The sequence below is a fragment of the Schistocerca serialis genome, chromosome 2, assembly GCF_023864345.2.
Source record: "Schistocerca serialis cubense isolate TAMUIC-IGC-003099 chromosome 2, iqSchSeri2.2, whole genome shotgun sequence".
In the NCBI taxonomy this organism is placed as follows: Eukaryota; Metazoa; Arthropoda; class Insecta; order Orthoptera; family Acrididae; genus Schistocerca; species Schistocerca serialis.
In genome coordinates this window covers 725,324,692-725,349,422 of record NC_064639.1, presented here as the reverse complement: position 1 = coordinate 725,349,422, position 24,731 = coordinate 725,324,692, and the positions used below count along the sequence as shown (strand labels likewise).

At 38.7% G+C, this 24,731-nt stretch overlaps 1 protein-coding gene across 3 annotated transcripts in view; it reads left to right on the top strand.

The window, feature by feature from the left end:
• Positions 1–24,731, top strand: part of LOC126457927 (venom carboxylesterase-6-like) — a 186,493-nt gene that overhangs the window by 26,310 nt on the left and 135,452 nt on the right. For all 3 annotated transcript variants that reach the window (XR_007585556.1, XM_050094623.1, XM_050094624.1), the window contains exon 4: positions 18,963–19,148. Coding sequence is in view for 2 of the 3 variants with exons in the window: in XM_050094623.1 (XP_049950580.1) it covers positions 18,963–19,148 (186 nt within the window). In the remaining variant the exon portion in view is untranslated. The remainder of the gene's footprint in view (positions 1–18,962; positions 19,149–24,731) is intronic.

Here is a 24,731-nt window from a genome sequence, read left to right as displayed (position 1 = left end):
ATGTTTCAAAAGTAACATTTTACAATACTTGACTTCCTGTTCAAAATTATTATTTTTCATTAAAAACAGTAAAAACTTTTTCATTGTACTGGCTTTTGCAGCCCCTCTTCCACATTTACTTCTTCAGCTGTACTTTTAGCATCTTCCTTATTTCATAGATAATCAATTTATAAACACACAGAAAATTTTAAAACAGAAAAAAACATGTTTGATTAATAATATTTTAACATACATATTTTTTGTCAAATAATACACAACACCTTTTCAAATGTCATCAATATTTCACTAATAAAGGATTAAGTGTCCTCAGTATATTTGCAAGTGTTACTCATGCTCAGAACAGTGTTCTGCATAATGCCAGTGCCAAGTGACTGAAAATGGGCAAATTGTTGGTGCTCATATGATGGGTGCTTCTGTAACCAAGTCAGCCCAAGTGTTTGGTGTTACAAGAGGCATCATATGAAAGATTTATACCACATACAGGGAAAGTGGAAGAACATCATCCATTAAGTCACAATATGGATGAAAATTTGTTTTGAGTGATCGATGACATATATGGCCAATGAAGAGCATTGTGACGAAAAATAAAAGATGATAGCTGCAAAAGTCACTGCAGAACTGAATGTTGCATGCATGAATCCTGTTAGCACCAAAACAGTAGGGAGGGAGCTCCATAAGCTGGCAATTGCGTGGTGAGCTGGTATCCCACAACCACTCATCAGTGATGCAAATGCCAGTAACAGGAAAATGTGGTGCCAAATCCATAAACCTGGACATTGGGCAATGGAAGAAAGATATTTGTTCAGATGAGTCTTGCTGCACACTGTTTCCAACTTGTGCTTGAGTTATGTCCCAAGAGTGAAACATGGTTGTTGTTCGGCAGAGATTTGGCAGCCATATTGTGGTATTTCATGAGCCCTGTGGGTACTCTGCAAGGTTGAATTACTGACAAGGATTATGTGACCAGTTTGGCTGATAAGGCCCATCCTATGGAACATTTTTCATTGGTGATGCTGTGTTTCATTGGTGATGCTGTGTTTCAAGATGACAGGGACTCTGTTCACACAGATTGCATCATCCAGGACTGGTTTTGTGAGCAGAAAGATGAATTGTTGCATCTTCCCTGGCCACCACAGTCACCAGATCTCAATACTATTGAGTCTTTGGAGAGAGCGCTGCAGTATCACTATCCACCTCCATCATTGTTACTTGAACTTGCCACTGTTTTGCAATATATCAATATTTCACAAAGAAAACCACAACATTTCATCATTGCAATGTACGTCAACAAACCTCAACATCTTATCGTAATACTTGTAGCTATTTTCAACATTACAACATATTTCTCAGCCTATTGGCTTCACATTGCATAAATATTCTGGCCATAGTATATCCTCTCAAAAAACTCATGACACTGAGCTGTATTAACTGGATGTTATTAGTACTGTTGGTTTCGGCCATAAGCCATCACCTCGTATGAAAATCACTGAAAACATTTCATTTGTCATGAATATTGCAACAGAACGCTTCAAATATTTTAATTCTCATGAAAAATGTATTAAAAACTCATTCATAGCATTTACAAGTTCAGCAATCGTCATATTCATATGAGGTCTCATATGAATAGGATGATTGCTGTGTGTGTAATCGTAATCCAAAAATTTTCAGATAGAGCCAATGAGAGACAAATTTCATTTTATAAACATTAGAAAACTTTTCATGCCTGAGTGTAAATAAGTTTTCTGTACTTTGGGATTACACTTTAAAGATTTCTGTATTTGCGTACTTAAGTACTCTCCTAACAAAACACTTCTGTAGACTCAGTCATGTTAATTTTGGTCTAGGGGCTCCTGTGTCAGGGTACATCAAATTAAAATAGTGTTTGCAATGTACTCCATTTATTATCGCTCCATACATCTTCTAAAAACAAATCACAAAATATTATTTTTTTTACCAAACAACACAGGACTAAATATTTCTTCTTCCTCATGCAGCTACTACTGATCACACCCACTGACCACATGCTTGGAAAACATGATCATAAATAATATCAGGGACCAGCAGCTGGAACTAGATTGTGCTTCTCTATGGTTGTTCATGTAAAGAATATATATGGCCAATTTCTGAGCTATCATTGTATTAACAATAACAAATAACAAATTTTAAAACAATAGTAGTGTCACAGGTCAGTAGAGTCATCTAGCGGCCATTGGTGAATCTTAAAATGTGACCTTCATATACGTTCTACTATCCCTAACTTAGATAAATCACCTTCTTATGACTGTATCTGAGAGTTCAAAGAATGACATTTGTTCTTGATGTAAACATAATCATTAACAGGCCAGTCTCATCCTTACACATGTGATGACTGAACACTGCAACTGGTTCACAGCAAGCTGATAGACACATGTTATGCCACATGAAGCATATAAAAGTGACTTACCAGTACCCATCAATAGAAATTAATGATTGTGTACTAAAAAAAGCACTACATCTAAAATTTGTGGGCTCCATCTGGGTTACATTAACAAATGGAGTCTGCTCACATATAAACTAATCAAGATGCTCAGATCAATGTAGTTTACAGTTAAAAGTATCTTTCATCATTTTGACTTCAATCCAAGGGTCCTAGCTTATTTTTACAATACTTGCATTCTCTATTACATTATGAAATTTGTTCTTGGTCAATTAAACTAAAGTAAATCAAGTTGCCATTAAGTAAAAGTGAGCAATACAAATAATACTTACTGCAGATATCTCTGCATCTTACAGAGGCCCTGTAATGACCTTGGAAGTCATGTACTCACGTCTAAATACATTCCTTCCTTAATACTGTTTTTGCAGATAATGATAAAATTGTCTGATTGTACATTGCAGCACAAAACCAGGTTCAGAATTGATTTCCATGTGTCCTTGTCCTGTTCTGTTAATGTTCAGAGTGGTGTTCTATATTCTAGGACAAACAACTTCAACAAGCATCCATTAGACATAACTATGACACAACCTCTCATTGCCATTGGGTTGCAGTACCAGTATACAAAATTAGATATCAATCTGGCCTTCAAGTCAACATAATGAAAGATACTTCCAAGAGAAAATGTCTGGAACTGAACTTCTTAAAGTGTTGACTACATTTTACTTTGCAACTCGGGTGGACCCTGTGGCATTCTACATGTAGTGTTTATTTTAGTGTGGTTTATAGAGTTACTTTACAGTTGCCAGTAAGTCATTTTTACTCTGCAAACAACCTTTAAGTTCATGGCAGAGTACATTCCACATTATACTATGTATTAGGGTTTCTTCTTGTTCCATTCTCTTGTAGAGTTCAGGAAAAAATGAATGCTTAAATGCCTCTGTGCCTTGTGTAATTAGTTTATTCTTATCTTTCCAGTCCCTACAGGAATGATACATAGGAGGCTGTAGCATATTCCTAGAGTGAGCTGGTTTTTGTCATTAAACATCTATTGTTTCTGATTTATCAGAATTTCATTGGCACTGTCCCATGAGTCAGACGAACATGTGATCATCTGTGCTGACCTTCTTTGTTCATATTCAATATCCCCTGTTATTCCTATGTGGCATGGTTCATACACACATGAGCAATATTCTAGACTGGGTCACAATCTCCACTGTAGACTGATTTAATTTTCCCAGCATCCTGCCAATGTACAAAAGTATAGCACCTGCTTTACGTATATCTGAACCTATATGACCATGACCAATGCATTTCACATCCCATGAATTTTTACACTAAGGTATTTGTAGGAGTTGACTGTGTCCAACTCTGACTCGATAATACTATAGTCGTACGATACTACATTTTCTGGTTTGAAAACTGCAAAATTTTACATGTGAAAAGGTTAGCGAGTTGCTCTAGATGTTCATCACTTTGAAACCTTATCAGAAACTGGCAGGATATTTATGTAGATTTTTCAGATCGTACTTTACTGTAGATCACTATTATCTGCAAAAATTCCCAGGTTGCTATTAATATTCTCTGTTATAATTTTTAAAAATGATATTTACGGCAATGATCTCACCACACATTCCTTGTATACACCTGAAGTTTCACGGGGTGGAAACCAAAATGTTCGGGACTGGTGCTGCCATCTGGAAAGTAGGAGTAGTAGATCTTTGTACCACTAGGTGGCGAGGGCTGCATATCTGATGAGTCAGTGTGCGGAGTGGTATTCAGATGGGAGGATGTATTACATGTCCACAGTGGTTTCCATAATACTCTGTGTTTGGTGTGTGGTGATTTCACCGTGGATCCACAAACAGAACAGCGTGTGTGTGTCAAATTCTGTGCAAATCTCGGGAAAAGTGCTACGGAGGCCCTTTCAATGATTCAACAGGTGTTTAGGGGACAGAGCATGAGCTGTACGTGTGTGTTTGAGTGGCATGCTTGGTTGAGGGCTGGCCGTACAGACGTCGAAGATGATGCTCATGTTGGAAGACCTGTTGCCAAACTTCAACAATTGTTTCGTGCGGATCGATGTCCAACCATTCAAGACCTTGCAGATGAAGTGGGTATTGGATATGGGACATTCAACGAATGTTGACTGATGAATTGGGCATGCATCATGTTGCTGCGAAATTTGTGCCAAAGATCTTGACTGCTGATCAGAAGACACAGCGTGTTGAAGTGTGCATGGACCTTCGTCAGACCACATCTGATGATCCAACCTTCTTGTCCCAGGTTATCACCAGTGACAAGAGCTGGATTTACTGTTATGATCCAGAGACAAAGCAACAATTGTCCCAGTGTAAGAGCCCGGACTCTCCAAGACCCAAAAAAGCGAGACTGACAAAGGACAAAGTGAAGAGCATGATCATCATTTTCTTTGATACCAAGGGAATCGTACACAGAGAATTCATCCCACCCAACCAAACAGTGAATTCTGTGTACTACTGTGATGTTTTGTGATGGCTCCGTGAAAATGTGTGGTGATGACGGCCCGAACTTTGGCATCAAAGAAACTGGTTGCTACATCACAAAAATGCACCCTGGCACACGTCCTTGCTCACCAGGACCTTTTTGGCAAAAAACAACATGGCGGTTGTACCCCACCCACCATACTCACCAGATCTGGCACCTTGTGACTTCGTGCTATTCCCAAAATTGAAACTCAAGTTGAAAGGCTGTCAGTCTAACACTCTAGAGAGGATTCAAGAAGCATCACAACACCTTCAAAGAACAGGCCTTCCAGAAAACATTTGACCAGTGGCAGAAGTTCTGGGACCGGTGTTTACGTGCAGATGATGGTGATGGTGACCATTAGTCCAAACGTAAGGTTTTCAACAGATGGCAGCACCAGTCCCGAAAATTTTGTATAGCACCTCGTATATGTATGACAATGAATCTCCATCCAAGATAATATTAAATGTTCTTGCTATCAAAACATCCTGATCCATTCACAAATTTTGATTTGATAAGTCATGTGAGCATACTTTTGTTAATAAGTATTGGTCTGGTACTGGGCTGAAAACTTTTCAGAAGTGTACAAGTACCACTCCTTCCTTACTGCCTTGATTTAGGCTTTTAGGGTGTCATGTGGCAAAAGAATAAATTGGGTTTCACATGACCAATGTTTGCAAAGTCAATACTGGTTTTTCAAAGTCCATACTGGCTGGTATGGGGGAAGTCATTCTGTTTGAGATACTGTAATATCTCATACACTCTTTACACTCTGCCCTCATCAGCAGGAACCAATTTATGATTGTCGTTATTATTATTATTATTATTATTATTATTATTATTCATATCCAGTTTTGGTTCAGGCATCATTGCCTGTTCCAGTTGGTCATCATCAAAAGATCAGTCTGTTTTCCTACTTGATTTCTGTGAGAAATGTTGTAATTGCCCTGTTACAAGATATTGACCTTGGAAGTTGCAAGGGTCAGTGGAACAGTTTATTACTTGAGATTCCACCTGATTACCATTATGACTAAACCAAACGCTGGAATGTGATATAACATGAGTTGCATACTATTATTAATGTATTGGTGCCAGTGGTTAGTGACTTGAGAGCCTTGGTGCCACATAGATTGTATTACATTGGGTGCACAGTGAGCCAACATCTACCTAATGTTTGTTACATGTTGTAAGCACCACAGACCATGACCTTTATATTTCTTAAAGATGTTTGGTTCTCAAAATAGTCCTGCTCTCCCACTCATGATGCTACTCACTGTAAGCAGTCTTGGGAAGCAACAAATCAACCATGTAATATTGTAATGAAAATAGGGTATTGCAGCAAATAAGAACATGGACCTACCATGATAAATAAAGTATAATTCAGAGGCGCAGTGTCCTCCAATAAAGCACATGTTACAACAACAAGAGATTGCTATTACAGTAATGTTTTGCACCTACAGCTAATCCAAGAGTACACAAATGACAGAGTATCAGGCTAACGTCTTCCCTTACGTGCCTTCTGATGACACATCTCTCACTTACGTACATAAATTATCTTCACAATGAATCAGGCTCAATCCTTCAGAACAATGCGATATACAGTAGGCCCTTCTAGAACAACCTGTCTTCTCTTTATGTACATAGAATTTAGATACCGGTTTTACTTAGAGTTGAACAATTAATTTTGCACTACCACACAGGACTTCTAATGATGCAGCTACAATAAACACTCACTTGCCTGAACATTACCACTTGAGACAATGAATTTAGATTTGTGTAACTTCACTTGACTCTACAGCCATCTTGCATACAGTAAAACCTTGATGAGTTATGGAAATTCACACCATTGCCAAGCCATGTAAGAAATCACTTACCCACTATGACTAGACTCCATCTTGACTGTGATATGCAGTTCTAACATTGTTCTAATGTTCATCACAGTTCCAATGAGACTTTGAATCACACAATCAAATCACTACCTCGCGTACGCTTTTTGTGGCATATCAAATTGTGGAATAAGCTGTCGCTACTCAGCTGCTGTTCCAGACACTCGGAGCAGTGCCTGGAAAGCCATTTGTACTGTAAAAGTACTTACTGACCCAATAAAGTTATCATTTCATCGGAGTGGTCAGGTATGTGTCTGTCCATCATAGAGGACCCAGAGTGGTTCTCCAGAGCAAAAGTGCCAATGCCAAAACTAGCGCTCCCCTCCACTTAATGCGTACCTCCGCACCGATGAGTAATCACCTCATTACTCATTTTATAAACTACTGAACACAAATAGCATATAAGAGAGGAGATTGTTTTCTTAAGCCCTGTCCTCAATTACGTGCTTTAGATTACATTTAAAATATATTTTTCTTAACCTGAAGAGTTAAGGGGTTCCCCCCAGCATTCACAATCATGCATGCTTTCTGATACCACAGTGGTATTACTATGCTGAAATTGTTTGAGAAGGTAGTAGAAACCTATCATTTACCCATGCAACTGGCACTCCCATCTACATCTGGCTACATCAACCATTGCGCCTTCCTGCTCAAGATGGCTCAGAGCCTTCTATACCGGTTGTTTGACATATGCCTGCCCACTGCCTTCTGCATACTCTCATTTACATTTACTCTGATTAAGAATGAAAATGTATTAAATCACATCACCTTATGGATGGCATGAATTACTTTGGTTTAAATTTGGGTGAAGCCCTTACGTTATTATTATTTTTAAAATTACTATTGAAGCCTTTAAATAAAATTGCAAAATAAAGTGGGTATATTTATACAGTACTATGTAATGTAGTTGCTGCATTACAACCTGTAGCTGGGGTAACTAGGTGGTGGGGCTGTCACCTAAAGGTGGTCCAGCACACATCTTTTTCTTTAGGTGTTGTCCCCCCCTAGATGCTTGCCTTTCACTTCGGCTATGAATCCATTTTTTCCAGACTTTGTAGGGTGTCCTCACTGTTTTTAATCAAGATTGTCTCCTCTAAGAGAGTCAGCTTCCCAACACATAAGAGCCCCCCCCCTCCCCCCCCCCCCCCCCCCCCAGTCCCCCTATGTTGTGGACTGCTCGTCATCTGATTCCTGCACAAAAGAGCTGTCTGGCTAGAGTGGCCCTGCTGTGAGTTTGCACTCCCTCCAGCATAGATTGCTAGGAAAATTAGGTCTGGACAGTTACTCAGCTATGTCATTTTTATCCAGAGCAGTTGTTGTCACTGGCTTCCTTGGGGGGGGGGGGGGGGGGGGGAACAGAATGTAGCACTTCTTTCTCTGTCATTGAGCAAAGCAGGCTCAATTGTAGTTTTAGAGTATACGATATTGATGAAACAAATAAAAACTGGTGAGTTCAAAAAAGATGTCTCAGCTAAGTTATTCACTATTAATCCTTTCCTGTTTTATATTTTGCAAAGGACGTGCTCCACCCGCCTGGTATTGACAGTGTAACGTATTTTTAGGAGGTAGTTGTGTTCCAGTAAAAATGTATCATGATGTTTGAGCTCAGAATAAGTTCTATGATTATACATAGATAAATGTTAATGATATTGAATGGTAGTTTTGTGGATCACTTCTGCTACCTCTCTTGTAGATGTGTGTGACCTGTGCTTTCTCTAATGACTGAGTTACAGTTTTTTGTTTGAGGGATATGGAATACATTTATCATGAATCTTTTGCCCAGCACAAAGTTCCAAATGACTGGAAAAAAGTGCAAGTAATTCCATGTATCAGAAGGGTAAAAGAACAGACCCTCAAAATTAAAGGCCAATATCCCTAACTTTGGTTTGCTACAGATTTTTTGAACATATTCGTAGTTTGGACATATTAAATTTTTGTCAGACTGAGAAGTTTATGTCCATGAATCACCATGATTTTAGAAAGCATTGCTCGTGCGAAACTCTGCATGCCTTTTTCTCACATCATATACTGTGAACTATGGATGAAGGGCAACAGTCAGAGTCCATATTTCTAGATTTCTGGAAAGCATTTGACATGGTACCCCATGGCAGGCTCTTAACGAAGGTATGAGCATGTGGAATAAGTTTACAGATATGTGAATGGCTCAAGGAATTCTTAAGGAATGAGCATGTGAGAACTGTGATAGGGAAGGCAAATGGTTGACATCGCTTTATTGGGAGAATTTTAGAAAAGAGTGGTTCATCTGTGACGGAGACTGCATATAGGACACTGGTGTGACCTATTTTTGAGTACTGCTTAAGTGTTTGGGATTTGTACCAGATCAGATTGAAGGAAGACATCGAAGCATTTCAGAGGTGGGCTGCTACATTTGTCAGTAGTAGGTTTGAATAACATGTAAGGGTTATGGACGTGCTTCAGGATCTCAAATCGGAATCCCTGGAGGGAAGGTGATGTTCTTTTCGAGAAACACTGTTGAGAAAATTAAAGAACTGGCATTTTAAGCTGATTGCCATACAATGCTACTGGCCAACACATATTGTGTGTAAGGACCATGAAGATAAGATATGGAGGCATATAGACAGCCTTTTTTCCCTCACTCTATTTGTAAGTGAAACAGGAAAGGAAGTAACTAGCAGTGGTACAGGGGACCCTCCACCACACACTGTACAGTAGCTTCTGGAGTATCTATGTAAATGTAGGTGTAGATGCCGATATTACAGCTAAAAGAGTGGCTAACACAGCTGCAAATTGTGTATCGAATATCTTGCGTCCTGTGATTTGTTCAGTTTTAGCAGTATCAGCTACTTATCAACACTGCTGACATTAATATCATCTTTGATATGACAAAAGTCATGGGATAATAAAATGCACACCTACAGATGGCAGTAGTATCATGTACACCAGGTATAAAATGGCAGTGCATCGATGGAGCAATCACTTGTACTCAGGTGTTTGATGTGAAAAAGTTTCCAACATGATTGTGGCCCTACAATGGGAATTAACAGCCTTTGAAGGAAGAATCATAGTTGGAGCTAGAAATGTGGGACATTACATTTCATAAATCTTTAGGGAATTCAATATTCTGAAATCTACAGTGTTAAGCGCATGCTGAGAATACCAAATTTCAGGCATTAGATCTCACCACAGACAATGCATTGGCCAACAGCCTTTTCTTAATGACCAAGAGCAGTGGCATTTGTGAAGAGTTACCAATGTTAATGGATAAGCAACACTTCAGAAATAACTGTGGAAATCGATGTGGGACATATGATGGACATATCTGTTGGGACAGTGCAGCAAAATTTGGTGTTAATGGGCTGTAGCACCAGATGACCAATCCGAGTGCCTTTGCTAACAACACGACATTGTCTGTGGCACCTCACTGTGGCTCATGATCATATCAGTTGGACAATAGATGACTGAGAAACCATGGCCTGATCAGATGATCCCGATTTCAGTTGGTGAGAGCTGATGGAGGGTTTAAGTACAGCACAGACCCATGAAGCTATGGACCCAAGCTGTCACTGAGGCACTGTGCAATCTGGTGGTGGCTCCATAATCATGTGGGCTGTTTTTATGTGGAATGTACTGGGTCCTCTGGTCCAATTGAATTTATGATTGTCTAGAAAAGGTCATAATTGGCTATTTGGAGACCATTTGCAGCCATTCATTGACTTCATGTTCCCTAACAACGATGCAATTTTTATGGATTACAGTATGCTATGTCACTGGCTACAGTAGTTTGCAATTGGTTTGAAGAATATTCTGGACAATTTAGTGAATGATTTGACCACTCAGATCAATCAACATGAATCCCATCAAACATTTATGGGACATAATTGAGAGGTCAGCCTGTGCACAGAATCATGCACTTGTAACACCTTCACAATTATGGATGGGTGTAGAGGCAGCATGGCTCAATATTTCTTCAGTGGACTCCCAACAACTTGTTGAGTCCATGCCATGTTGAATTGAATTGGTTGTTGGAAGAAGAAAATAAAACACCAAAAGTAATAAATCAAGATTTTCCGAATTCGAGTCATGTAAGAGTACACGCAACTATAGAATACAAGAAAGGAACGAAAACCAACCTATGAAACCTTGAAAACCAGGTCTGAAATTCCGTAAGTTGGAAGAAGAAAACAAAGACTGGATTTATTTCTGTCTTCCAACTACTGCCACGCAAGGCCAACAGATGACAGCAGGGCACGGAACAAGTTTGTTCTTGCTCCAGCTGCTTTGGTTGTACTTTTTCTGTATCCATGATGTGAAAATAGGATCAGCAAATTTCTACACATATCCAGAAAGTGTGGCTGAAAGAGGCCCTGATGAGGTATGTAGCCTATTTTGGTTGAAGATTCAGGACATGACTGTAACTGTTAAAGATCGTCACAATTTTAGTGATGCTTGCGGTGGACAAAACCAGGTGTCAGGTTTCTACTTGCCTCGATATCACTTGGCCATTTTGCCACAATTCACCAATATTTTCCTATTCGTGGACATTAGTTCCTGTAGTGTGATAGGATCTTTGGTGCTGTCAAGTTTAAGATTAGGAAAATTGACAGAATATACGCTGTGGACGAGTACTGTGAGTTGATACAAACAGCGAATCTGGATATTCTGTGAGAAAGGTGACTTCAGAACAAATAGTGAACAATAAGGATTGGTGGCCAAAGTTCTTCAAGAAATCAATGAAAAGTACTGACAAACATTCAAACTTTTGTTTTTGTAAATATCGACACCTTCAATATTCAACTGATTTGAAGGGTTCTGTAATAGCCTCCAAATTCATTGGTCGCATCATTCAGACAAAATTTGTCCTTCAAAAACCAAAGTTATTGGATGAAATAACGCTTCTTACAGTGACTGCATACACAGGAATAATGCCCATAAATGAGAAAAAAATGCAAGATGTAGAGAAGATAATCACCTACATACCTACAAAAAAGGAAGACTTCTACGACGACTTGGCCTACCACCTCAGATCCAGCTCCTCATGATGATGAGTGATTTTTGTGTCCAAGTTTTTTTTCTTTAGAACTTTCTGTGCATTCTTGGGGTCAAATAATTGATGCCCTTTTAAACTTTTCGACTATATACATGTTTCCAATAGCCTATAGTGTTATGTTTTTATAATTTTGAATAAAATTTGAAAGGCGTTATTGACTTATTTCTCTATTTTTAGTCACATTTCCAAGGAAACAAATCCATCAACTTCTTTTAAATTTTAAGACTCAAAGTACAATACCTGGAAATTGTCTGAACACTGCAAAAGGATGGAAATGTTGTTCTGTATGTGCAATAAAAAATAATTTCTGATTCAATGTAAATGCATAAGTTATAAAGTTTCTTTGACTTTCCCAACAAACAGGTTTATGGAGATATTTTCTTTTTCCAACTGCCGATTCAATTGCTTGATACACTGTGGAAAAGGAGGTCCAACATGATGTTAGGAGGTATCCCATGACTTTTGTCACATCAATGTATATTATTCATCTTTGCAATTTGTGCAGATTTTACTGGGGCAGTGCTCCCATATTTTCTTGTGTAAAGGAATTCTTGAAAGTGAAGTTCTGTATTTCTGCTTTTGCTTTGCTACATTCAGTTGCAGTTTCTGTGTCATCTATGAGTGTATGGACACTGTCTTTATACATGACCAGAATTTCTTTGTATTTTGTCAGAGATATTTCAGTGAGATTATGCTACAGTAGTCATTGAAGGCCATGTGTGTTACTTGTTTGACAGCCAGATGCATTTCATTTAGCATCTCTATATATCTATTACCCTGTTAATTGTGAACTGTGCTTTACACCTATTGCACAATAGACATTGTTTCTTTAGAAGTTTTCTTTACAGAGACTGTGGACCATGGGGAATTATTCCCATCGTGATGTGCTCCACTTGGCATGTGTCTCTCTAGTGCTTGGCCAACTGTTCTCCTAAATTTGTGTCACAGTTCCTGTACACACTCCTGTCCTGAGCTAAATTCGTCAAGTTCGTTCTAGACATATGACATTACTGCTTTTTTTACCTAGTTTACAAAATATGTAAATTTTTTGTCTTGTCCTAATTGTCCTTTTTACATTGGTATCCAATTATGCTGCAATGGTTATGATTAGGCATACATTTGAAATGTCATAATATAAGAGTTTTCGTCAGCTTGATGTGAATCTGATGTTGACTTGTTCAGTCATCACATGGACTGTGGCATTTGGGGCTGATTTATCTAGTTCACTGAATATTTAAATTTTTCTACTTGTTCTAATTGTTCTTTGTACATTGGTATTTAATTTTGCATGGTGGTTAAGATTAGGCACACATTTGAAATGTCACAATGTAAGTCTTTCTCAGCTTGATATGACTCTGATGTTGGCTTGTTCCATCATCACGTGGACTGTGTCAGTTGGGATAAATTTATAGGCTCTTAAGTACTGTGTTTGCATTATCAGTATACATGATAGGTTTTTGCAGTCACCTGAAGTTGATGGAAGGTCATTTCCCTCAGTTAACAACAAGAACAAAGCTAATAGTTTGGAAAACTGGTTTTGTATACAGTATAGCGATGCAATAAAACTTTCTTATATCTTTAAAAATCAAAGATATTTACCATTAATGATGAACCTTTTTATTTGTATGATGTATTTATGGCAATGAACATGATTTTAATGGACATACATTAAGGCTAGTGACAGATTGCCAGAAGCCTGTTACATACTCTGACAAAAAGTGAAGATTTGGAAGATAATGCTGTTATGTTTCATATTAATTAAGAAATTTTTGTGTGGATGTTTTGGTGTCATGTTAGCCATAGTAGCAATTAAAATTTAAAAATATTGTGCCTTTAATGGCACATTAAAAGTCTTTTTGTCCTGAAATACATGAGGGCTTACTGAAATGTCATCCCTCCACATTGTTTAATCTGTTCTCGATGTCGATTGAGGTATTACATGCCATGCATATCACTCAGTCGACTTTCATGCTTAGCTGACATAGAGTGCTGCAAATTGTAGCATGTAACATGACGACGGATAACGTAACTGTGCTGGAGCATGGGAAACAGTGTGCTGTAATCAAGTTTATAACTGCAGGAAGCATGCCTGCAACTAAAGTCCATAGAAAAATGAAACCTGTTGATGGTGATGATTATATTGACATCAGTAATGTATGACATTGGGTTGTTTTGTTCTCATAATGAAGGAAACTTTGGTGCTAACATTAACTTGTGTGACAGCAACTGAGGAGACTCGTTAGAATCAGGTTGATGTATTCATAAGAGAAAAATCATCAGATAACACAGACACAGGCCTCAGATAAGTGTGGCATATCATAAGCGTGAGAGCTCGTACAGGCCATCATTGCAGAACTGTCGTAAAGATAACTGTGTGGATGGTGGGTGCCAACAATGCTCACTCCTGACATGAAACAGAGGAAATTGGTCAGCTATCAACAATTTTGAACATTAGCTATACTGGTGGTCTTCGCAGAAGTGATCGGCATCCCTTTGGCAACTGGGGCATGCGTGCAGCCTATACGGCCCCTGCACGCTTCAGGGTCGCGGACTCACCCTGTCGCAGTAACAGATGGACACCAGGTGACAGTGCCAGTACTTGCAGAGGCCGCCACTTCCTAGGGGCCTATTCATGTCCACCACACACATGACCAGAAAATAGTGCCATGAGTATTCCCTCACTGGCCACTACAAAGGTCAGTGCCAGAGTTAAGCAAGTCAGTTCTTCTGACTTCGAGAACCTCTCCTAGCCTCCAGGCGGGTGCTATTCACCCCATCATCGTAGGAGGCTCATGAAGCCCATCGTAGGGACTGACACCACTGTATTCAGCCTTCGTCATTGTTCTCTTTTACGCAGTCAGACTGTATCCAGGATAGACTTTTCTGCTCATATGCTGGTGCTATTCAGCACAGCTTATTTGGACTTAGAATATTTTCCATACATGTGTATTAGTCTGTGAAGATCATAATTGTGTTACTTTGTAGACTTTGGAATCACCATACTGTCAAGTCTTCATACCTGTGAGACACTGTAATTGTGATTTTGTTACTATTGTCAAAGCAGGCATTTCTTTCTTTGCCCAGTAAACTTTCATTAACTTTGATCACTTAGTTCCCTGTGTCAGTGTGAGCAACACATCAAGCTTGATGGGTTCCTTAACAACATTGTGACAGGTGATGAAAGCTGGGTTCACCATTTCGACCCGAAAAAGAGGAGAGCATCAATGGAGTACCACCACAAAGGATCACCAATACCATGTCGACAGCAGGCAAACTCATACTGTGTTCTGGGATATTCAAGGGTGGAGTATTTGGAGTTCATGCCTAAAGTCACTACCATAAACTCTGCAAGGTACCAGCAAGGCCCTCAGTAAACTGAAAGCATGAGTTCAAATATAGGTCACCCTCGCCTTCTGCATGACAGTGCCAGGCCACACATGAGTGCTGCAGCATCTCCAACAATTCAACACCTTGGTTTCATTGTCATTAATTGCCCTCCGTACAGTCCCAACTTGTCCCCATCTGATTTTCATCTACTTCCAAAACTTAAATAACAGCTTCGAGGACATCACTCTGATAGTGACGTACATGTACATCTGTATCTACAGTTACATGACTACTCTGCAGTTCACACTTAAGTGCCTGGCAGAGGGTTCTTTGAACCATCTTCAGACTATTTCTTTACTGTTACACTCTCTAAAAGCACGTGGGAAAAATGAACCCAGAAATCTTTCTATATGACTCAAGTTTTTCGCATTTTAAGAATGCCATTTAAGAATGCCATTTATTACTGCAGAACACATATTTTTATGTAAGTTGGTGACAATAAAATATTTTCACAATCAGAGGAGAAAGTTGTGACATATTTCATCAAAAGATCTCACCACAATGAAAAATGCCATTATCTTAATGATTGCCATCCCTCTCTCTTATCATGTATGTGACACACTCTCTCTTTCTTCTATTTTGTGATAATGTAAAACAAGCTGCACTTCTTTCAACATTTTTTATGTCCTCCATCAATCCCATCTGGTAAGGATAGCATACAGCTGCGTGCTTTCAAAAAATTAATGGTGGTCCTCAGCTACATACCCTCAGACTCGAAGTTCAAATATTAAAAGTTTTGGCTGGTTTTGTTGTCTAGGGGCTGAGATACATAGGTGCTACATCATGAGCCAAATACTGCTGAGTCTACAGTATACAATATGAAAATACACATGAATCGAATGGTTGAAGGTTCGTATCACTCGGCATTTGTGAATTTTGAATGTAACTTAGAAATTTATAAATGAAAGATTGCAATTAAATAAAATCTGCCGGTACTATTTTTAACAACTTTAAATGATGAGTATGATAGCAGAAGTACCTTTAATAATGCCGCTTATTACTGCAGAACACATATTGGTGTCGATGGTCCAGCAATTAAATAAATTATAAGTTGAATAACAGGGAAACAATAGATTCCAACTTCACGTAACTAGTTGTGAACAACAATATAGCTCGCAAGAAATTCCCTTCTAAATGCATACTACATCTTCATTGCAGAAGCCATGAATATCTCATAAGTGCACAAGTTGGCACTATGAAATATTTCTATCTCCCGCAACCGCTTGGAAACTGCTCAACACTCTTCAAGTATTTCCTGCGACCGCCTATCGTGCCTTCCCATCCAGCACACCTCTGCCCCATGTGACCCAGTGCTCCTCCTCCACTTCCATCCAGTCTCTCCATTGACTTCAGTAGTTGCCTACTGTAGTAACAAGTGCTGTGATTGACTAGAGTGCTCCCGCCATATCTCCAAGCCAACACACACTCACAGACACATTGAAACACATACAAAATATTGGATTTACATTTAAATAACTTGAAATGAAATAAATATTCCTGCAGCTGGACCATAAACACACTCTAATACACATTATTAAATACATAAACAAATCAAATAAACATATATCAAAGGAATAGAAACAAAAGTAGGCCAGTAGCCTAATGTCTCTGTGCTTTCTAAAATGCAGTAAATATTTGACCAATTTCTTCATGAATAGTATAGATCGGATATAAACAAAGACATAGATGAATAAATATATTTATAAGCATGGTGCTGCCGCTTTTCATGTAACTGTGGATTACTTATGGCCTGATGTGATAAATAGTAATTGGCCACTTTGACCTCCAATAACTCTTGTACTATTCAAGTTATATGCCTGTAATTCATACCAATTTAGGGTTACACTAATAGCTTTCTAAAGACATGTCGATTGACAAAATCAAATGAACCATTTAGATTTTGGAAATTCGTTGCTGGGTGATACTTGTATAATTTACAGTAAGATACTAAACTTTAAACTAATAAAGATACTGAAAATCTGATTACACCATCAGAATCATCGAGCAAATAATGGTAATGTGCATGTTTCTTTTTAAGGTATCATGATTGCTCTGGCTATTATTAATTTCTACATGAACTGTGAAATGTCTGCCATTATGGTTTCACAAAGTCCCCCATCTTTGGCACTCCCAGCATACGAATTTCCTTCATCAACACAAAGCACAGTCCTCGAGACAGCATCAACATGAAATTTCCAGCCACACGATCGGCCTTGTCCACGTGCTGGGGCTACCCCTCTTGCTCCAGCTAATATTCGGCACCACACGGTTGCTGATGAGCCCCAGGTTGCCGAGCGGCCCGTGCGGCCCCGCCAACTCTAAACGTAGAATATTTTCAGGGCGCCACAACTCGCTCGTTACCCCATACAGCACAGCAGTACTCTAGCAGGGGATGAACAAGTGTAGCACAGATTGTTTCTTTCATAGACCTTTGCTTCTTCTAAACATCCTGCCAATAAAAACATAGCCTTCCCCCACAACATTACCTATGTGATAATTCTAATTTAAGTTATTCAGAGCTGTAATTCCTAGATATTTAGTCTAATTGACAGACTTTAGATTGATGTGATTTATTGTGTAACCAAAATTTCATGGATTCCTTTTTGTACTTATGTGGATGACCTCACAGTTTTTCTTATTGAGAGACAATTGACACTTTTTACACCATACAGATATTGCATCTACGTCATTTTGCAATTTGTTCTTATCTTCTGGTGGCTTTACTACATGGTAAATGATAGCATCATCTGCAAACAATCTCAGAGGGCTGCTCAGATTGTCTCCTAAATCATTTATGTCAATTAGGAACAGCAGAGGGTCTATAACATTTGCTCGGGGATGCTGGATTTCTGGCAGGAAATCATGAATCCACTCACACAACTGAAGCGATACTCCATAGGCACAAAATTTGATTAGAAGTCTGATTAGAAGTTTCTTGTGAGGAACCGTGTCAAAAGTCTTCTCAAAATTTAGAAATATGGAATTATTTGAGATTCTCTGTTGATATGACTCGTTACTTCATGTGAATAAAGAACAAGTTGTGTTTCTCAAGAATGATATTTTCTGAATCTGTGCTGTGTGTCAATAAATTATTACCTTCATGATATTTCACAATGTTTGAACACAGTATAAGTTCTAGAATCCTACTGTGAACAGATGTTAGTGATATGGTTGTGTAATTCAGTGAATTACTCCTATCCTTTCTTTAGCATTGATGTGACCTGTGTAACTTCCAGTATGGGTATTTCATCAAGCAAGCAGTTGTATATGACTGCTAAGTATGTAGCTATTGTATCATTGTATCAGTATACTCCAAAAGAAACCTTGTTGATATGCTATCTGGTCCAGAAGACTTTCCTTTATTGAGTGCTGTAAGTTACTGACATTGGCAGTTGTTCACGATTCAGATTTTGGGAGTGGTGCAAGCAGAGAAGAGGTTGTGGCTCTGACAACAGAGACAAACATTCTATAGAGATGGTATCAACAAACTGGTCTCTCATTGGAAGAAATGTGTTGTCACCAGGATGACTGTGTTGAGAAATAAGCATGTAAACATGAAGAATGAAGATGTAGAAAGCCAATAAAGCTTGTTTTATTTAAAATTTTTAAAAATTTGGAGGCATTACTTTTCAGCACACCCTCATAATTTAACCATTGAATAACATAAACTTTTCTTAAGGTACAAAGCACAATCTTCCTAGATTGTAAGTACTTTCACTTATTTGACTTCCATATGTTTCAGGTTTCCTTAGTACACAAGATTCCATCATACCTGGTAACTTAGGTTTGAGGGACCAAATTGCTGCTCTACAGTGGATTAAAAGGAACATTAATTACTTCAGTGGTAATCCAGACAATGTTACAGTATTTGGTGAAAGCTCTGGAGGAGCTTCTGTTCATTACCTTATATTGTCACCACTGGCAAAAGGTGAATATCTGTGAATTAATCGCACAAACTGTAGTAAAGTACAATTTTATGTTATTATCTATGATAAAAGACAGTGACTTATTATACTGTAATACTATCAACTAGTTGTTGTTGAGTAATTTGTGGAGTATGGTGATATCCACTCATGAACAGCTGAATTAGAGACATCTGTCTACTAGTGTGGCAACCCCTTTCACCCTATTGATGGCAGTAAAAAATATTGATACAGACTCCATCAGATATGATAAGTGATCCATCGCTCTTCACCTGTTGCCACATGTCGCAGGTCTGAGCTGAATACAAGGTGCACATACATCACTGTCTGTGAGACATAGGAAAGTAGTGGAATATGTCTGCTTGCTACAAGTCTACTACTTAGAGAGATTTTTTTCTGTTTTATAATGTACATGCAGTGCATGTACCAATAGTACACAAAATTGCTAAATTCTTATTCCTGCAGTATTTCACAAAACTTTATTATTCACAGGGTAGTTTCCAGACTACTGATGATAATGCTTTATTTGCTTTCCATGGAAACATTTTTAAGAAAATATATACAATTTTAGTTTGATGTAAACCATGTGTCCTTCAAACCATGGGAAGTCCAGGATGGTATAATGACAGTATCCTGAAAAGGATAGATTGCTATTCACCATATAGAGGAGACATTGAGTCACAGACTGGCAAGGGAAAAGACTGCAATAAATTTTAGCTTTCAGCCAAGGGGCCTCCTTCTGAAGTAGAAAACACACACACACATTTATGTTCACATAAACACAACTCAAACACACATTGTCTCTGGCCACTGTGGCTTGACTGAGCTATAACTGCACCTGATGGGAGCAGAAATCCTGTAGAGGGGGTAAGGAGAAGGCATGAGGCAAGGAAGGGGGGGGGGGAACAGACCGTGACTGGAGTAATGAGTATAATGGGCGGGGGCACTACGAATGTAGTGCGGGACAATATGTTGAGAATGTGGGAGGTGTGCCAGAGATAAATCCCTGCAGTCGCGCTATCCTCTGTGTCCTCGGTGGCTCATATGGATAGAGCGTCTGCCATGTAAGCAGGAGATCCTGGGTTCGAGTCCCGGTTGGGGCACACATTTTCATCTGTCCCCGTTGACGTATGTCAACGCCTGTAAGCAACTAAGGGTGTTCATTTCATTGTAAAAATAGAAAATACACACACATACACAAGCACAGCTCTCATACTTAAATGGCCATTGACGTCTTCAGATGCTAAGGTCTAACTGCGACTACATCTTACATGAGCAGCAATTTAGCTCGAGTGGGTAGTGGGTGTACAGGAGAGGCATACAGTGGGAAGGGGGGGGGGGAGAGATGATAGTGCTGCTTGTGGGAGCATGCAGCATGCAGGAAAGTGGTAGGGACAGGATAGAGCTGCTATGTCCAGTGTTTGAGTGGGGAGGAAGGGGGTTAGGAGGAAGGGGAAAGGAGAGAAGTAGAGAAGGGGAAAGGACTACGTAGTTGCATTGATAGGATAAAAGTCACGTTTAGTAGTGACATGGGAGCAGGAAAGTAAATTGGCATGTGGAGGACAGGGTCTAGCAAAGGCTGAGGCCTTGGTGGGTTATGGTAATGAAATCTGTTTTGCAGTGGCGGATCATGGACTTAGATTCTGGGGAGGTCAGGAAACATATTGGAAAATCCCTTTCCCTCCATTCTACTGTACACATACATAATGTTCCTAACCACCACCATCACCACAACCATGGCCACTACTGCTATTAATAATAATAATAATAATAGTAGTAGTAGTAGTAGTAGTAGTAGTAAGACAATGATGACTACCACTACTACTGCTAATAATAATAATAATAATAACAACAACACTTACTTTTTTTACAAATGAACTGGTAGTTTGGGTGTTTGAGCATTGTTACTCGTGAAACAAGTTAACTCGACAATTCTTCTTGTTCCTGGATCTTTCTATGACATCATCATACAGTGTATTTTGGCTTTCAAGTATTCACAGTACTGGTTTTTATATTGAAGTACAAGCAAGAGCTGGTAAGTGATGATGGGATGTACTGTTCCTTGAATAGATTTCTTTGTGGTTAAGACAAGAAAAACTCCTTTAAACTAAAGTACTTGTTCCAGAAATTGTAACTATTAGACAAAATAGTTTGAAAACTTCTGGAAGAATTTGGGCTGTTTCATTCTCAGTCATTCTTTGGATTACATCTTTTGAACTGACAGGGTGAAAACTTTATTTATGCTGGGAAGGCAATACAGTCTCCAGTTCTACATGCAACTGTGAGCAACTGAAGGATGCACCATAGTTTTTTAATAATGAATCCGCTTTCTCTACTACAGGGGTGGCCAAGATTTCAGCTCACAGGCCATACCTGGGCTCAAGCGCCAAAGCGCTCAGCCTCACTTTAAATTTGCCCCCTTGCCACACTAATCTGTGTGAGCACGTGAAGTGGGAAGATGGGAAAACAGCAAATGTGCCACATTTAAATGTCAGTGCAGTTGCACTGCATCCAACTTGGTTCTATTTTTCACGTTTCTCTACAACTTAGGTTACAAACAAAGTTTTCAGAGTTAATTAATTATTTTTGGCATACTGAAGACATAATATAATTTTTCTCTGATACAAAGTGTTGGCATAGAGACAGATGCAGACAATTTCACAGAATTTTTCACTCAAGTTGCCATTTAGTCGTGACTTATTTAGTTTCAGGTTCGAAAAAAGGTCTTTCACACAAAAATTTTGATCAAAATACTGTAGCACTTTTGCAACCTTATTATGGAGAATTGGAAAATCTACCTGAGAAAAGCAGTATAGATGTCCTGGACAGTTTTAACACAAAAAGATTTGTCAATGAAACTGGAATTACCTTGCAGCTCAGTCAGTCACATCTGCACATGCAAAGTTGTGCTTTCAGCTGAAATGGTAAATTGTCTCAAAAACATGTTGAAAAGAGTCGTAAGATTGACAGTGTCCTCAAAACCTTCATGAGGCTATCCTTTTAATTCTTGCAAGGCTGCAATAAAATCTTCAAATTTCTAGCTTTCTTTAATGCCTGTGAGCTTAGGGAACTGGACTGCCTTTGTCAGAATGTATCCTTTCTAGAATGTGATTTTCTTTTCTTCTCATCAAATTAGAAAAAAAGTTACCTTGCAATGTTTTACTGTGGGCAGTGTGCAGCTCAAGTCCACTTAAAATACCAAATCTGCAATCCATTTTGAATGTTCCACGTTTTGTTGCTGCACTCCTTTTTCCTTCGGAAATTCAACAACAGCAAGTTTTAAATTGGAAAATCATTCCAGGCATGTCACTTGACATAACAAATGTACTTTACACTAATATGTGAAGTCTCCATACTCTTTTTTCATTTTCACTGACAAATGTTACAACTGCCAATGGAATGATGGGTGTGACTTCAGGAATTTTACTATTCGTAACACCAATTTCTTCAAGTGCTCCATGCCTGAAAATTTAGCACATAGTGCTTCTTGATGTACTGAACAATGAATTCCATATGTTGATAGTTGTAATTTTTTGCTCTTTCAGTGTCATCTAAATGTTTAAATTCTCTCTGCATGGTACTGTAATGTCGTTACATAGCAAAAAGAAGAAGAAGGAGGAGGCAGTACCCTTCACTTACACGAGTTGAGAATTCTCATCCCCTACTTCTGTCATTCCCATTCATTTTAAATGAGTGTCACAATAGATTGCCACACTACCTCTTTTTACACAAACAGCCATTGAACCTGTTAACATCCTACATATCATGAGCAAGTAGTGAAGGGTAAATGGCACTGACACCATGATTCTGCCAAACTCAAAGAGTTGTGCCAATCGAAAAATGCTGCACCACAATGCTAAATGAAATGTCATACTGTTCTGGGTACTTTGAAGAAGGAATACAGAAAGAGTGACAGGCAAGGGCTTGGCTTGCACACGGTCCGCACACGCTGCACAAGTGAAGTTGGCACACAGTGGTCAGCCTTGGTCTATAGGGAAATGCTGAGCATAACTGGCAAACTGAGTAGTATTGCTTAATTTAAGAAAGAGCTGTTCATCACAGTGTGAAAATATTGTTTGCAGTTGTGTTACAGTATTATCCAATATCTCAGAGTACATCTGTTTGTGTTTTGAGGGCAGTGGATTTCCAATGTATTCATCCATCATTTCAGCTCTGTTCATGGGAGCTTCAGAAAGCTAGTTAGTCGATCATTTCCTAGAATTTAAAATGTTGATCAGTTTATCTGTATTTATTAATTTATTCATGTAAGCTATGCGTTCTTCGTGAGCATTGTTCTGAAACTGCGCATCTTTTTTTTCTGAAGAATTTTGAAAAGTGGTTCAGTCTTTAAAAATATGCTTTGAAAAAGAGAGAGCAGGAAAAAAAAGTCAAAGTCTAGGAGGCTATTATTGAAACCACAGGCTTCTCTTGTAGTCATTGCACTAGGGTCTGAACTGTCAATTATTTCATGTAAAACCTTATTTAGTCCTGTATGGTTGTAATGAGTGGCAGATGTTAATCTAACATTACAGTTCCATATCATTTCACTGTTTGCAGGAATGCATTTACCGGCATTATTGTTGAGAATTACTGTGTGTGTGGAAGACTGGTGGAAGAAAGCAAGAATACCCTGAAGTATGGAGAAAAAAATCCTTACTTTTTTTTGTAGAACAGCTCTGCTGCAAAACAAAATTTAAATGATGTGCAAAACAGTGAGTAGAAAAAGGTTGGGGGTCAATTTCATGGACCTTAGCTTACAGGCCATTTAATTGTCCTGCCAGAACAGAAGCACCATCGCAGGTTTAGGCCACATTTGTTCTTCATTTCATAATTCTGAAACATGCCACTCAACATTGTGAATAAAATAGCTTGGCTAACGTTATGAAAACCAAGAAAATGTCTTTAAATGTCACTTTTGCAGTCCACCAGTCAAACAACAATAGAGCGTTGTGACATCCAAAACATCTCTTGCTTCATTCACAATGGCAGGCATAAAATGACTTTCTATTCAAACTTGAATGTATATATTCACAAGTTAACTCATTTACTCATTCAGTCAGTTCGTTCTGTATATTTCTTGAAAATCCTTGGAAACAGCCCATTTTCTTCAAATGTGCTTTCAGATCTTCATTTTGGTTTAGCACATGTTAAAAATGGTTCTGAAATTTCCTGGATTCAAGGAATCCCCTGTCTCATCATGACCTCTGATAGCTAGCCCTTGATTACACAAAGCACTTCTGACATCAATTAGAATTTTCATGATCTGCTGGGCCAAGGCTCCATGCCGGTAATGAAGTGATTGCTTTTGCTGACATCTCTTGCACTAACGATTGTGTGAATCGACGGTATCTTGTATGGAAAGAAAGAGAAGCTGATGTTACTTAGGACTCGCCTGCAAGCATTTCTGATGACTTCTTGAGCTCTTGTTTGTGATGGTATTCAGTCAAAGGAGCTGTCAATCATTGCAGACGAATGTGAAATACCTGCCTAATGCATTTCTGCAGAGTGATTTTTATGCCAAAATGGTGATTGTCCTACAAGTTCTATCAGAGGTGCAAGGCCGAGTGTAGCAGTTTCTGTACTGCCTA